General features: G+C 39.5%; 1 protein-coding gene across 2 annotated transcripts in view; it reads left to right on the forward strand.

Annotated features, from left to right (window-relative positions):
* Nucleotides 1–15491, forward strand: part of PRKCZ (protein kinase C zeta) — a 68414-nt gene that overhangs the window by 23732 nt on the left and 29191 nt on the right. The window contains exons 5-8 of one of the 2 annotated variants that reach the window (XM_075721505.1): nucleotides 8867–8952; nucleotides 11925–12056; nucleotides 13300–13381; nucleotides 14103–14155. In XM_075721505.1, coding sequence (XP_075577620.1) covers nucleotides 8867–8952; nucleotides 11925–12056; nucleotides 13300–13381; nucleotides 14103–14155 — 353 coding nt within the window. The remainder of the gene's footprint in view (nucleotides 1–8866; nucleotides 8953–11924; nucleotides 12057–13299; nucleotides 13382–14102; nucleotides 14156–15491) is intronic. The other variant, XM_075721506.1, reaches the window with a different exon arrangement.

Below are 15491 nucleotides of genomic sequence, written 5' to 3' on the forward strand. Positions count from 1 at the left end.
CGGAAGAGTAAAATGAGAAAACTTGTGGGTTGAGATAAAGACAGTTTAATAGGTAAAGCAAAAGCTGCGTACACAAGCAAAGCAAAACAAGGAATTCACCACTTCCCATCAGCAGGCAGGTGCTCAGCCATCTCCAGGAAAGCGGGGCTCCATCACACGTAATGGTGACTTGGGAAGAAAAATGCCATCACTCCGAATGTCCCCACCTTCCTTCCTCTCCTAGCTTTTCATTGCTGAGCGCGATGCCATACGGTGTGGGACATCCCTGGGGTCAGCTGGGGTCACCCGTCCTGGCTGTGTCCCCTCCCAACCTCTCGTGCCCCCCGGCCTGCTCAGAGGCAGAAAAGCCCTTGGCTGTGCGTAAGCACTGCTCAGCAATAACTAAAACATCCCTGCGTTACCAACACTGCTTTCAGCACAAATCCAAAACAGCCCTATACCAGCTACTATGGAAAAAATTAACTCTATCCCAGTGAAAACCAGCAGAAGATATGAAGTCAAATCCTTGGATGTCTCCTGTTTGTTTGATAGCTGAAGTAACTGTCTTGCTTGCTATTCTGGTAGGATGCATTCTTGTCTTCCACACTGCGTGTCTCTGAGGTGCATCTCTGAGGCCTCATCCACAATATTTTTCTGATTGATCAGTCCTTCTGATCAGAAGTAAATGGAACTTTTATGGACAACTTGTGTATTGTCTAACCATTTTATTTCTTGTATTTCTGTGAATATAAGGTGGTATTACTTTTTTGTTTGAAAGTGAAAGCCTGTATTTTTAAAAATAACTTCTAGATCCTTTTGTTTCTCAATTTTCTCACATATTTTGAATGCAATCGGTATTTTTAATGACAAGGCAATCCAGATTTTCTAATTGCCATTCATCACGAGCTTTTTAACTTGGAGACCAAGAAGGAGCATAAGGTATTAACAGGTGTGATTGATCTATAGGGGCACAGAACACCAGTGCAGCAGAGACTTTTTCAAGATGAGATGTTAGCTCTGGTTTTATTGGATGGCATTTTCTTCATAAATGTGACTTATCACCTTGCAATGGCATGGAGCCATTTTAACAGAAGGATATGAATATGAGCAACCAAGAGATCGTGCATGAGAAAACAGTGTGTATGGAGGACAGGTTTTCCAGCTAGCAGTCCTGAAGTGGGAGTCAGTTGACCCCCTCCTAAGTCAGTGGGGAATAGGATATTCAAACAGTATTCTAGCTGTGTTGCAATAAATGCTGGTAAATATTACTGTCCTATGAGGTACAGTTTTATTTTGTTGGTTTTCTGCTGATGCTACATGTGATGCACCTCCTTTGTCATTATTGCTATCTTAATTGGGCTTGATTTTTTTTTTTCATAGAGGTTGATCTGACTTTGTAGTTAATTTTAGTGTCTGTTGAAAAAGAAAAGAAGGATACAGTTCCCCAACTGATAATCAGTTTTAAATTAAATAAAACATAAAATGCTATCTTCTGACCATTTTAATAACTGCAAGAGGTGAAAGCACTTAATACCTATATATTGTTAAGGATACTCTCTTTTCTAACTTCTGAAAAGGAATGGCGATTGTACATAGCAGCTTACTCATAATAAAAAGAAGGGCCAGTTAACATCCCATACAATGTATGTCTGTTACATGCTTCAGAAAGCAGTTTTATTGTTTCAATGTAACTATTTGCGACACCCTAAGTAACAGATATGTGAAACAATGTACTATCAAAGTCCTTTAGAATCTACTTTCCCAAAATTTTTTCTATCTTTACATGTAATTGGTTTTGTTATCTTTTTATCTAATTCAGAGTCTATCTGAAGTACCAATATCAATTTCCTACTTGTAATTCATGAGTTGGTTTTGAAAGAATGCTCACTTGTCTGCTCACAAAACATTAAAAGAACAAAACAAAAACTGGGCATTCTCATACTGTCCAGCTGGCATGCAATGTAATTGGCCTGTAAACAAGTTACATTAATCTCTGAGAAGTGATTTGCAGCAATAGCAAATTATCTCTGTGCTTACTATAGTAAAATATTTCATTATAGTTTGATCACATGAAAGCAAACTTTGGAATTGCATTTGTAAATCCAAATGCAGAGGAAATAATTTTTGCGGCCTTAGTGCCTTACTGCCATTTATTGGTGTAAACCACACTTTTCAGACAACTGATGAATTCTCTCACATATTCTGGAAAATACAAGCATTTCTAAACTTTCAGATGGAAAAATAATATTTTGGGCTTGGGGGCAGGTTGGGCCTGTCTTCTAAACTGTTTCTCTTCTCCAGTGCTGGGAAAATATGTTGTCATTTGAAAAAAAAAAAAAAAAAAATCGTGCCGCCTTCTGTTTCTCCCTACTTTGCCAGGTTACATTTTCAAAGGCAAGCATCACATCCTTTCTGTGAAGTTCTTAGGAGGCCATTATTGAATTGGGGGAGTATCTTCTGTAGATGAGATAATTCGGAATGAACACTGAACAATAGACAAATTGCTCACCCATTCATATCCACAATTAAAATTTTTTTTGTGTATTTAAGTTTTTTCTACAGTACTCTGAAAGATGAAAAAACCTCCAACTGTAGGGAATGTCTTTGAAAAAACAATATTAAATATATTTACAAGGTTCTTTGTGCATTACTGTTAGTGATTTAGTTGCACAGCTTGACAACAGAGGGAAGAATTGCACAACAGCAACAGTCAGTTGTTTCACACTGCTTTTTACATAGAGATAGCTGGTTAATTTTGTTTCGGGCATTCAGTTTGAGTATTTTTATTTCCCTTGTAATCTTAACTTGAAAAACAGTCCTTTTTTCCTCCAGTTTTCCATCTTGGAGGTAAAGTTTAGTATATTCATTATAATTAGAATATATATTCATGTTCCTTAATAAAAATGTGCTATCCCTGTTAGCTTAATATGTTTTGAGCTTTCCTCTAGACTTGTTCACATACAAAATGATGCTTCAAAAAAAAAATCTTTTAGGCAAAGGCTTGTCTTTAATACCCATCAGAGAGGAAAGATTACTTTGTTTAATTAGGGGTATGATATCTCCTTCAGCCTCCCTGCAGCTCACTCAAAGTCCTTAATGAGTTAACTGGTGTAAGATAAATGAAAAAGTAGCCCTTTTCATTAAACACAGTGATTAAATACTCATGCTTTTGTGATGGCATTCCTTTTTCTAGGTGGCTGGGATCAGTTGTGGCTGTAAAAACTTGGTTTTAGTTCTTGGTTATCAAGAATCACAGAATCCCTTGTTTTATTCTAAAGTGTTCTAGAAACAAGTAGCAAAACATTTTGTTTCAGGTTCAAAAGTATCCTTTTCCCGTACGAAGTGTAGGGAAATGCATGCTAAGATTAGAGCTTTGTTCACACATCACACAGAACACTGACAATAAATGCTTTGTTTCTTATTTCAAGATACATATTTACTGCCATTTTAAGAATCTGTTTATTGTTCAAGATGGTTTCTTTGATCTAGTATAGCTCTAGTTAGGATTTTTAAAGCTGGTAATGCTTCAAAATAATAATGATAATAGAAACCCAAACTCCTTTTTATAATCTGCCATTATCCTTAAGTGAATTTTTTAGGGAGTATGTCCTCTTTCATGAGCGCATTACTAGATTCCTAGAATACACATTTCAGTCCAGTTCTGTAGGTTCTAAGCAGGTTGCCCGGGATCGTGTCCAGGTGGCTTTTGACTGTCTGGGCAGCCTGTTCCCATTCTCGGTCACCCTCGCTGTGAAGGACTGGTTCCTGATGTTCAGGTGGAACCTCCCGTGCTTCACTTGGGGCCTGTTGCCTCTTGCCCCGTCCCTGGGCACCGCTGAAACCACTCTGAATTACACCTTCCCCTCGGGTATTCGTGTGCATTGATGGGATGTCTCTGAGCCTTCTCTCCTCTAGACCCACCAGCCTTTCCTCATCGAGAGGTGCTCGGGTCCCTTCGTCATCTTTGCAGCCCTTCTCTGGGCTCCCTCCCGTAGCGCTGTGCCCCTCGTGCTGGGGGGCCCGCAGCTGGCCGGGGTGCTGCAGGTGTGGCTCAGCGGCGGCGAGGGGAGGGCTCCCCTCCCTTGGCATTGCCCCTCGTGCTGGGGAGCCCGCAGCTGGCCGGGGTGCTGCAGGTGTGGCTCAGCGGCGGCGAGGGGAGGGCTCCCCTCCCTTGGCATCGCCCCTCGTGCTGGGGAGCCCGCAGCTGGCCGGGGTGCTGCAGGTGTGGCTCAGCGGCAGCGAGGGGAGGGCTCCCCTCCCTTGGCATTGCCCCTCGTGCTGGGGGGCCCGCAGCTGGCCGGGGTGCTGCAGGTGTGGCTCAGCGGCGGCGAGGGGAGGGCTCCCCTCCCTTGGCATTGCCCCTCGTGCTGGGGGGCCCGCAGCTGGCCGGGGTGCTGCAGGTGTGGCTCAGCGGCGCCGGGGCGAGGGGAGGGCTCCCCTTCCTTGGCATTGCCCCTCGTGCTGGGGGGCCCGCAGCTGGCCGGGGTGCTGCAGGTGTGGCTCAGCGGCGGCGAGGGGAGGGCTCCCCTCCCTTGGCATTGCCCCTCGTGCTGGGGAGCCCGCAGCTGGCCGGGGTGCTGCAGGTGTGGCTCAGCGGCGCCGGGGCGAGGGGAGGGCTCCCCTCCCTTGGCCTGCTGGCGATGCTCTTCCTAGCGCAGCTCGGGGTGCCTCCAGCTGCCTTTGCCAGAAGGGTGTGTTGCTGGCTCATGTTCAGCTGGGTGCCCGTCAGGTGCTTTTCAAAGCTGCTTCCCAGCCGGTCGGCCGCTCGCGTACGCTGGTGCATGGGGTTATTCCCTGGGTGCCGGACTTCGCCCTTCCCTTGGAACTTCGTGAGCTTCCTGCCTGCTCAGTTCTCCGGGGGTTGAGGTTTCTGCGGCAGCACAACGATGCGGTCTATCAGCCACTCCTCCCAGTTTTGTCTTGCCACCGGACGTGCTGAGGGTGTGCTCTGCCCCATCCGGATCGGGAGTGAGGATGTCGAGCAGGGCTGGAGCCAGCGTTCTCGCCTGGGTACGCCGGTAGTCACCGGGTGTCATGGTTTAGCCCTAGCCAGCAACTCAGCACCACACAGCCGCTCGCTCACTCCCCCTACCCCGATGGGATGGGGGAGAGAATCGGAGCAGTAAGAGTGAGAAACACTCCTGGGTTGAGATAAGAACAGTTTAATAATTGAAATAAAGTAAAATAATAATAATAACAATATAATAGTAATAATACTATACAAAGCAAGTGATGCACAATGCAATTGCTCACCACCCGCCGACCGATACCCAGCCAGTTCCCGAGCAGCGATCGCTGCTCCCCGGCCAACCCCCCCCCCCCCCCCCCAGTTTATATACCGGGCATGACGTCATATGGTATGGAATGGCCCTTGGGGCAGTTTGGATCAACTCTTCTGGCTGTGCCCCCTCCCAGTTTCTTGGGCACCTGGCAGAGCATGGGAAGCTGAAAAGTCCTTGACTGGCATAAGCAGTACTCAGCAACAACTAAAAACATCAGCGTGTTATCAGCATTCTTCTCCTATTAAATCGAAAACACAGCACTGTGCCTGCTACTAGGAAGAAAATTAACTCTATCCCAGCCGAAACCAGGACACCGGGCTGCAACTGGGCTTTGTGCTACTGACTGACTGTGGATCGCAAAAATGAATACTGTGGCTGATAATGCTAAGAACATAGCATTCTGTCATATAAATTTATTCTTGTTGTGTAGCAATAACAACAGAACTTGTGATATAAAGGTCTGTCTTACAGTAATCACCGTTTTCTTATTTGTTAGTTTTCCCTGTCTCTAGAAGGGGCCACAGAATTGATTTGCCTTAGACGCTGCTCTGAATCGGTGGCAGTCATAGCGGTAAATTGTAGGGGTTCCTACTTTTTAAAGCTATGCTATATTAACTTTGGCTTTTGTTAGACTGTTGCCTCACAAGTATATGATACAAAACCCTGACTTTGATTTAATATTTATCATTAATTAGGGAAGTGACTTGCTCCTTTATTTACAGACTTCATCAGCACAAGCTGCTCGTTAACTTATCATTCACTTAATATTCCTCATGTCAGTGATAAGCTAATGTTCAGAACACAGATGCATTAGGTTGCCTCCATATGGTGCTTTGTCTAATGAATCAATTAGCTGTTTTGGAAAAAATCCTTGTGAAGTTTGTTTTTTCTCTTGGTGAAAAGTCATCCCCCAAGTGGTGGAACAGTTTTTCATTGATGTTTGTGTTTGAGCATATTTTTAGGCAAAAAGTTTGCAATAGTTTTGCTAGGTTCTCATTTAAATTTTCATTGCGCTTAGGAAAAGTGGGGGTGTGTGTGTTTACTTTAAAGTTTATATTTGGCAGATTTTGAAGAGCTATTTGAGTCAAATGAATGTATCAAGCGATACACCTCTATTCTAGTAACTGTATCGTTGCCACTTCTACGGCATGTGGTCTTTCAGCTTCTTTGAGAAGTTGTTTTTCTTTCCAAATTGTTAACAATTCATTTAATGGTGCAATGTCTGTTTCAAATGCTTGCAAAGTAAACATTTGCACATGCAAATAGAGTAACAGATGAATGTTTGCAGATTTGGCACTGTAGATCTGTGGAGTCACAGAAACTTCAATACTTTTATGTGCCTTGCTTTTGAAGGATAAGAATAGAGTATCTAAAATCAGGCCCAGTATCACAGTCAGTGTTCACACATTGTATGTCAGTAGCCTGTGATTTTGGCTTAATATTGGCTCAATATTAAGTTAAAATAATTTTTCAACAAAGAAACTATTTACTACTTGCATTAGCTTTTGACAGTGAAAATGTTTGGGGTTTTTTATTTTAAAAAAAAAAAACCACTTCATCTTTGATAAGGTGTGGATATTTAAAACTTAACTGTTTAAAACTTGAAAGACGGAAACATTAAAGATGAAAGTTTAAGATGGTTTTGCATTAACTTCTGAGGATTATAAGTTGACAGTTTAATACGTTGTCAGAACGTAGCAATGTTTATCCATCAAGTCTATCAAAGTTTTTATATTAAATGTTCTTTGCTGCGTTGTCTGGGATGTTTTAGTTAAAATTACATATTTTTCTACATACAATATTAGTTGTTAGAGATTGTCCTTTAATCAGTCTAATAGAAGTGAAACCGCTTTAACAGCTAACATAATATTAGACTCTCAGTTTAAAAACAAACGAACGAACACCCGCACCACCCCACGCCCCCGTTCAACTTCCTGACTTGAGATTCTCACAGAGAAGTTGCAACTTTTAGAAAAGAGAAAAATAAAGTAATGTGACATACCCTGTTAAGGTGACAGGGGCAAAGCACGGATCACTCTATTAACCAAATAAAATCACTTATTATCAAAGTGAGTTGTTCTGGTTGGCAGAGCCAGTGCACCTAGGTACCAAATACCGCGTAGATGTCGCCATCCAGAAGGTACCATTAAAGCATGTGTTTTACTGCTGTCTTTCCAGATGGAGTTATTCATGCTTCCTATGCTGTTTAGTTTCCATTCCCTATGAAACTACTGTACTTGCTAATTTTCCTGTTCAAAGTAGATGAAATATATTTTGTACAAGATGCCAACTGTGTTAAGTTGCATTATAACTAGTATAAATGATTTGTTTTTAAAAAGGCATACAGTTAAAACTTTGGAAAAACCTACTTACCGTGTTATTGAAAATACCTTTAAAATAATGATATCAAAATAAGAATTGTTCTAGTCCTTCGTAGTTCTTTTTCAAGTAAAAGGATATTATAACACCCATAAAAGCACTGTAAAATACTTTTCCTGGAAATGTTTAAGGGGATGTGTCAGACCTGTCTCACTGTCTAAAACATGCTTGTTAACTTTAAATATTTTGGTAAACTTTGAGACGTCCTAAATTTGAATCTCTTAATAGGTGTAATTAGAACTAATTATTCAGCAATGAAAACTTTGCCAAATCTGACTTTTAAACAATTTTTTGGCGTCTTGATAGCAGGAGTATGTTGTCAGTTTTAACATTGCTGCGGAATTTTTTTGCTTAACTTTCCCCCCGTACTCCCCACTCCCCCCAGTACCCGGTTGTGTTGCCCGCTGTGGAAAGCTCATGATCCTGATTATGTGGCAGGAGCTGGCTGTGTCACCCTTACAGCCGCCTGCAGCTCTAAATAGACCGGTGTTGCACAACACATTTTTCAATTCTAAGTATTAAATATCAAATTCGCTAATTAGCCAGTCACGTAGAAATTGCACATATGTACGTGAAAAGTGACAACAAAAGTAATTTGGAGTAGATGCTACGTACCATCGTGTATGGCCTCTTGGAAAGTCTGGCTTAAACAGATTAAATGATTTCTTGTTGTTATGCTTAGAATATATTAGAAATATTTGCAGACCTGCACTTGAACTCAGGTTCCCTAACAGAAGAAACAATTTGGTAGTGTTTAATGGCGAGACGAAGTGAGGTGAAATAATGTAACTCAAGACTTGTAGCATCTTTAACGTGCATATCTAAAGCATTATTAGCACCATTATTACGTGGCTATGTGTGAAGGCGGGATGGTGAGATCAGCATCGTAGCTCTGCCAGAGGCGGCTGTGTCTTTAACAGTTATCTGTCCCCTCACCTGAGCCTGAACAGCAAGCGGCCAAGGAACTGTAACAAGATTATGATCATGTGAGGAAAAAGAGACAGGGATAGAGAAAAGGGAGAGGCGGTGGTGAAAGCACATCCTGCAGAAGCTGTCATTTACGGCTGCCTTTAAAAAAAAAAAAAAAAAAATCAGCAGGGATTTTAGCTGTGCGTTGATATTTAGAAAAGCAAGATTGTTTTAAGTCACAACTTGCTTAACATAGTGTGTCTAGTATTGCCGCGCTACCATGCTGCTGCTTTACACCTTTTTAATTTCTTTCTTAGAGTCAATCTACCGACGTGGAGCCAGAAGATGGAGGAAGCTGTACCGAGTGAATGGGCATTTGTTTCAAGCCAAACGTTTTAACAGAGTGAGTACTGTTGCATAAAATGTTGGGTTTTGGTAATGTTCTGTGGTAATTGTTTTCTCAGTCTGTGCTTTTTCTGTATTTGAGTGTTGAAAAGAAAGGCGAAGCAAGATGCTTATTCATGTGACTTCTCAGTCCATGCAGCGTTATTCAGGTCATAACGATCAGAAAAACTTTAAAGTCTTTGAATCTGGGATGGGGTTAATCATATATGGCTGGTGGAAATTATTTTTAAAGTCTTGAAAAAAACCTCGGTTTGTGACTATTTGAACTGATGCATACTTAGAGCAGCTTTTCTCCTCTCCACTGTTTATGTGATTTTGATGGCTTGTTAGCATAATCTTTTACCTTCAGTACTTTTTGTCGTTCTTAAAGGTTAGAGCTCTTGGTGTTAGCTTAACTGTTTTGAATCGGATGTATTACATAATTTAAGGAAAAAAAAATCTGGTTTATTGAGCTAAAATAGAACTGCGTTAAGAATCTGATTTGATCCATATAAGCAAGTGAATGTAGCTTTAAGGCTGAGACACCTCCTTCACTTATCCCATTATGCCTAAGTATTGCAGCATATATACAAATGTAGTATACACTTGGGAATTCCATATAAAACTGAGTACAGGGAGGTGAGTTAATCTTTTGATTCAGCAGCAACCTTTTCTTTAATATGAAATTAGCATTTTTTTTAATGTTCCCCACCCCAAAACTGCATTGAAAGAAAAGCCCCTTAAAACTCAGTATCTTATCACTAGATCTGTGAAAAATGAGTTATATATCTGAATTATAACATGCATTTGTATAATGAGTTGCTACGCTACAATTTTTTTAATTTATAGTATGAAATGTGTACTTTGTGTTTATTTGCTACATAGTTAAAACATATTTCTTTGAAACATTGTGACTGTATACCTGCCACATTAATAATCCATAATGTTATAGATAATGATGTTTTAATTGAAATTAGGCAAATAGTGAATATACACATAAAGATTTTGAAACCTCATTAGCATGCCCATTTGTCAACAATGCTAAACAAGACTACTTCGTTATGACTGTCTGGATACAAATGAAATCATATAAAGCTAGAAAACAAGCCATATCCAACTGAAGTTAGTAATAAAGTTGACATGAATGGTAAAATGTGACATTAAAATGTATAAATTAATAATAAATTACGGTCATATATGTATTACTGAAGTAGATAACAAATTTTAATATTGACTGAATTTTTAAGACTGAAGTATTACCTTCTGAATTCATTCCTTCTTCAAAATTACCTTTTAAAACTTTTTCAGATAATTCAGGTAAATGAACACATGTAAGAATCTAAACTTTTAATTTTGTTGAACATAACATAAAGGCTAACTCTTTGTTATTGCTGTGTTTTTATGTGTTTTGAAGAGGTATGAGAGCGATACCTGTATTACTGAAGGAATTTGGGAGCTGCCCCTACATCCTTTTTTTTTTCCCCCCACCCTCCCCACTTGCTTGCCTGCATTTGACTAAAGTAAATGAGATTATTTTCTCGTGTGTCATTTCCAGGGCCTAAGACATTTTATTTAGTCTTAATATTACTGCTGCCAAACCTATACAAGAGTACTGAAGGAGTCTGATGGACCAGGAATTTTGAAAGAAGTGGCTATAGATGTCTAAGGCTTCCTGTCTTATTAGGCAGTATGTTTTTTGGTTTTTTTCCTGGGCAATGCAGTTTGGGTTTCTCCTGATCAGGGAGGACTGGCTGTGCAGATGAGTGGGGTGTAGTTAAGTTTTGTTTTCTACAACTATCTACTACTATGAGAAGGGCAATACAGAAAATATTTTTTAAAAAATGATCTGTTCTTTGATCATTATTTCTTTTTAATTTTTTAAAATTTTTTTTCTAATACTACTAGTAAGGATTTATAGTAGCTTAACACTTTTGGGCAGGACACTGTGTGTGATTCATTAGTCTGAGGATCTGAGTAACCACACTAACTTGCAGTTTGCTGGGAGGAACAGACTTCCACTGTTCTGTGGCTTTGGGACAGTTGCAGAGTTCTGTCTAAGCCTGAAATGGGGGATGAGCGCAGGACTTCATGCGCAGCTTGCAGAATGATAGGCAACGTCTTTGCCTGTTACAGTAATTACTGGAGAAAATTTGCAGTTAGGGAATAATGAGTAAGTCTTCTGCTGGCAACCTGTGCGCTGTGTAGAGGGGTAACTGAGCCTAGGTGACTTCTTGGTGTGCAAGAATCGGAGATTGCTATTTGGCACCTTGTGTAAAGTGGATAAAATGACCACAGCACACATACGCTGGAAAAATTATTTAAAGACCTGCCCTGTTAAAGTCAGCAGTAGAATGTCTGTCTTCCTAATTTGTCCTCATTTTGATTTAACTTATTCAGATGCCATTTTGTCGCATGTATAAAAAAAGGCCATATATTCTTGATATTAAATAGTGCAACATACAGAGGTTTTGCATCAGACTTGACAGATGAGTTTTAATTATGCCAAGTTTCTGCTGATGTTCTACCACTGTTCAAGTATATAGGTGCAGATATAGAACATTCTTCATAATTTAACGTGTCTTTTGTTACATTTTGTGCCAGCGTTCTCCAAAGCAGTCAGTTTGGGTGCTTTTTATGTGTAATTGTGTAGTACAAATTCCTGTCAGTTTTGTTTGGGTAACCTCTGTCAGAACCTGAAATTCAAAGTACACTTATTCTCTAAGAATGATATGCTAATGTTAAGCTGTAATATGTTCCATATGCTTGAGATGTTTGTTTTCTTGACATGCATTAAAAAAGGACTGCATTTAGCTGAATTCTAAGTATGAAGTGTGACCTTCAGTTATTGGGGAAACCCTGGATATTCTAAAAGAATTGCTATTGAACATCTGTTAGGAGGTGACTAGGATAGTTCTTGTAGGGTAAATTCTAGCTACTCGCCTACAGAAAGGAACTGATAATTGAACTGGTAATATGCATTCTGGCTTTTAGAGAGCGTACTGTGGCCAGTGCAGTGAAAGGATATGGGGTCTCGGAAGGCAAGGCTACAAGTGTATCAACTGCAAATTGTTGGTCCATAAACGTTGTCATATACTTGTTCCACTGACCTGCAAAAGGCATATGGTAAGTTTGCATTCTGTATAAAGCTAAGATGTTTCATTGTGTCCTGTGTTGCTGTTTCTAAATGTCCATCCGAAGTACTTAAATGCTGTGCATGGCTGTAGGTTTATAACACTGGACGGTATTTGGTTTTCAGTTTCTGAAATATCTATGGAGGACAAGCCTCTGGATCGTGAGCAGTAGACAAAGTGAGGAAAGGAAACTTGTGATAATTAAGTGTGAGCAAGCTTGAGTTTGACTTCTCCAGTAGACCTATTGAATTTTACAGATAGATAAAGAGTTGTCATTGACAATCTTAGTGTTTGTTCCTTTTAGCCTATGGGAATGTTTTAAGAACTAAGGTGCTAGCGTGATTTTTGCAAAAAATGGGGTTTTGCAACCGCTTGCAAAAAGGCTTGTTGCTTTCACGTTCTTGCCGTCTCAGTTTCTCCAGTACTGTTCTCATCCTCTCCATTCGCCTCATGTAGTCCAGTGGCAACTCTAGTGTCTTTCCTAGACTTTAAACATTAATCTGTATCCCTGAATTTTAGCCCTTCCCCATACTCATCACAGACTATAACCAGTATCTCACTGGTTGTTGCACCGTGTTGTCACTTAACTCAAAACTTAAGCCAGTATTTTTCTTTATTGGTATTGCGTATGGCTTGCCTTGACATTACTGGATTCTTTGCCAATTTATTTATGCATGTTGCTATACATACTGGAATAGTCCTACATGTCTCATAATGAGTTGTAAATGAGACCAGGGTCCAAATGTACTATAAAACTATTTGGTATTGTGATCTTTACCAATTTATGCAATACCTTGCATAATGAGTAACAATTCCTGTTTTTTAAACAGGAAAGGAATAAGCCAGTGCTCTAAATTGAGTGTGTAACATCATGCTGAAGTGTTTACTTTGTTGCAGTTCCATGTGAAACAGACTCAGAAGTCTTAAATATAGTTTATTGCAAAGTTCAAACTTTAATTCTACTGATCTTACTTTTAGGAGACAGCTAAACATCTGTTGTAGTTGCAGAGAACAGTTGACAGCATTTAGGCTTTTGGTAGGCTGGTTTTATAATGCATTACAAAATGTTAATGTTTGGAAATACTTTCTACAAAATCCAGTTTTCATTCAGGAAGATGCAAATGTGAGGTTGTCGTATTGTAGTTACATGGCAAGTCATGCTCACTTAAAAGGGACTGCATAAACCAACTTTTTTTTTTATATTTACACACATGTATATTCCTGTATTTTGCAAGGATTCGGTCATGCCTTCCCAGGAACCTCAGTTAGATGATAAAAATGATGAAGTTGACCTCCCTTCAGAAGAAACTGATGGAAGTGAGTACTTTCTTGTTAAGCTGGAATTTGTGTCTTTCCCCGTTTGGAGGCCCAGTTTCCACTCTACCTGTTTCATTTTTTTTTTTAAAGTTTACTTTGGATTACCTCTAGTTTAGTCCCATGAATTAAATGCTCATTAGGGACTCAATTACAGTAAATGTACTGCTGAAGCATATCATCTGGTTTGGTTTCATCCTCAATTCATATGCTCTGAAACCATTCCAGAACGTGAAGTTAAGCACAGAGCAATTGGCAACGACAGGCTTACTTTTTAAAGCAAACAAAAAACCTGCACTTTAGATCCAAACTGCGATGCTCGTATAAGTGCACCCTCAGACTTTTTAAGTGTTTCTTAATTTTGTGCGATTTGGAGTACTCTAGGTTAATATTTTTGGTGGTTTAACCTGTCTTGTTTTAAGGGCCCATTTGTTATACACATTCTCCAGAATGACTCTGGCCTTCGCCGGGTACTGTTACGAGCTCACAGGCTCATTGATGAATTTCTTTCTTACAGTCTCAGAGTTGGTTGTTTCTGCAGTGCCCTTAGGATCTGCTGTCAGGATTACAAGAATAAAGTGGAAAAATTTCATCAGCTGACCCATAGTATATAAAGCAAACTGCTGACCCTAAGCTACTAAAGCATCTTTCCATTTATCAATTTTTAAAATTATTTCTAATGAAGGCCTTAATAAGCACACTACTTATTTGATTTCTTTTCCAGTTGCCTACATTCCTTCCAACCGGAAACATGACAACATTAAAGATGACTCCGAGGTATGTTTTAAAAATACTTTTGTAATTCACATTTACACACTCTTAATCATACAACTTTTTATAAAATAGCTAATTATTTGTCCTATGTTTTTCTGCTACCATTTAAAAAAAGAAGTCTGGGTTGTCTTTGTGAAAATTAATATTTTTTTAAGCATTTTTTGATTTTTTTTCAGATTTCTTCTGTATACAGCTCTTGTTATCCCAATCATGATGTGAGAGACTTTTTTCTTTTTTTTTTTTTTTTTTTTTCCTCCCCTCTGTTCTTGTTAGAATGACAGTGATTTAGCAGAGGGTTTGACTTTATTGGTCCTTGCCACAAATGGTGGGTCTGACATTGTCTTGTCTGCTCTCTCTAATGGATGTACACCCTTTACCATCCTTAGGCTACATCTAAAGGCTATTGTTACGAAAGTTGATTCAGTCTGATAATACATTAACTATCCAGCTCTCTGAGATGTTTCATCTAAATAATACCTCATAATTTATAGACAGCTCCTGTGGAAATACAAGTAGCATAACATACACTTAAACTCTGTTTTTCAGCTCTTTTTGTAGATGGTTTGACACAATCTCTGCATAGCAAGAATGTTATTCCTTAAAGCAGTTTGAAAAATCCCAGTACGCTTTAATTCTAAAGGGCTTCAAGACATTTTTTTTAAAAAAGCTTCTGGCATATTTAATAAATAGGATGCACTCTGCAGAGCACTAGCAGTTAGCTTGATAGCCCACTTTTAACAAGCCTGCACCTTTTCTTCCTCTACCTCCACTACAATACTTGTCACTACCGTTATTTCACACTTGAGTAGTTCCTGCTCTTTGGTAAGTGACTGCCCTATTTTTGGTCATGTGTCTTTAGATTTTATCTCAAATTCAGAGATGGAAGGGTATAAATTTAAAACACATCAGAGAATTTTAATTGTTATCTAGAATTGCTGACTTCTGCTATGGTTAGTGCTCAGGTAGATACTGTTTGTGTTTAAATTTTGATAGATGCTGTTTGCACAGCTGTCCTGAATTATGCTGCTCTGATTTTCCCACCTTGCTTTTGAGCTTTACTAAAATAATCTAAGGTATCCTACAGAGAGGAAGTGCCATTCTGGGAGCTTTGACTAGAATCTTTAAGCTCACAGAAATCTCTTCTAATAGCAGTCAATCCTAGATCAAGATTCTTTATATAAATACTGTCCATAGTTCAGCAGAATGCTGATCTGTCTACAAGTTACAGTAGTATGAGGTCAGATAAAAATAGGCCGCAAAGTATGTCAAAGCATTGTGTATATTGGTAAAATGTGAAATGTCAAAGTACATGCTGCATTTGTCTAGTTCAACTGCTTGA

This window comes from Pelecanus crispus, chromosome 15, assembly GCF_030463565.1.
Source record: "Pelecanus crispus isolate bPelCri1 chromosome 15, bPelCri1.pri, whole genome shotgun sequence".
In the NCBI taxonomy this organism is placed as follows: Eukaryota; Metazoa; Chordata; class Aves; order Pelecaniformes; family Pelecanidae; genus Pelecanus; species Pelecanus crispus.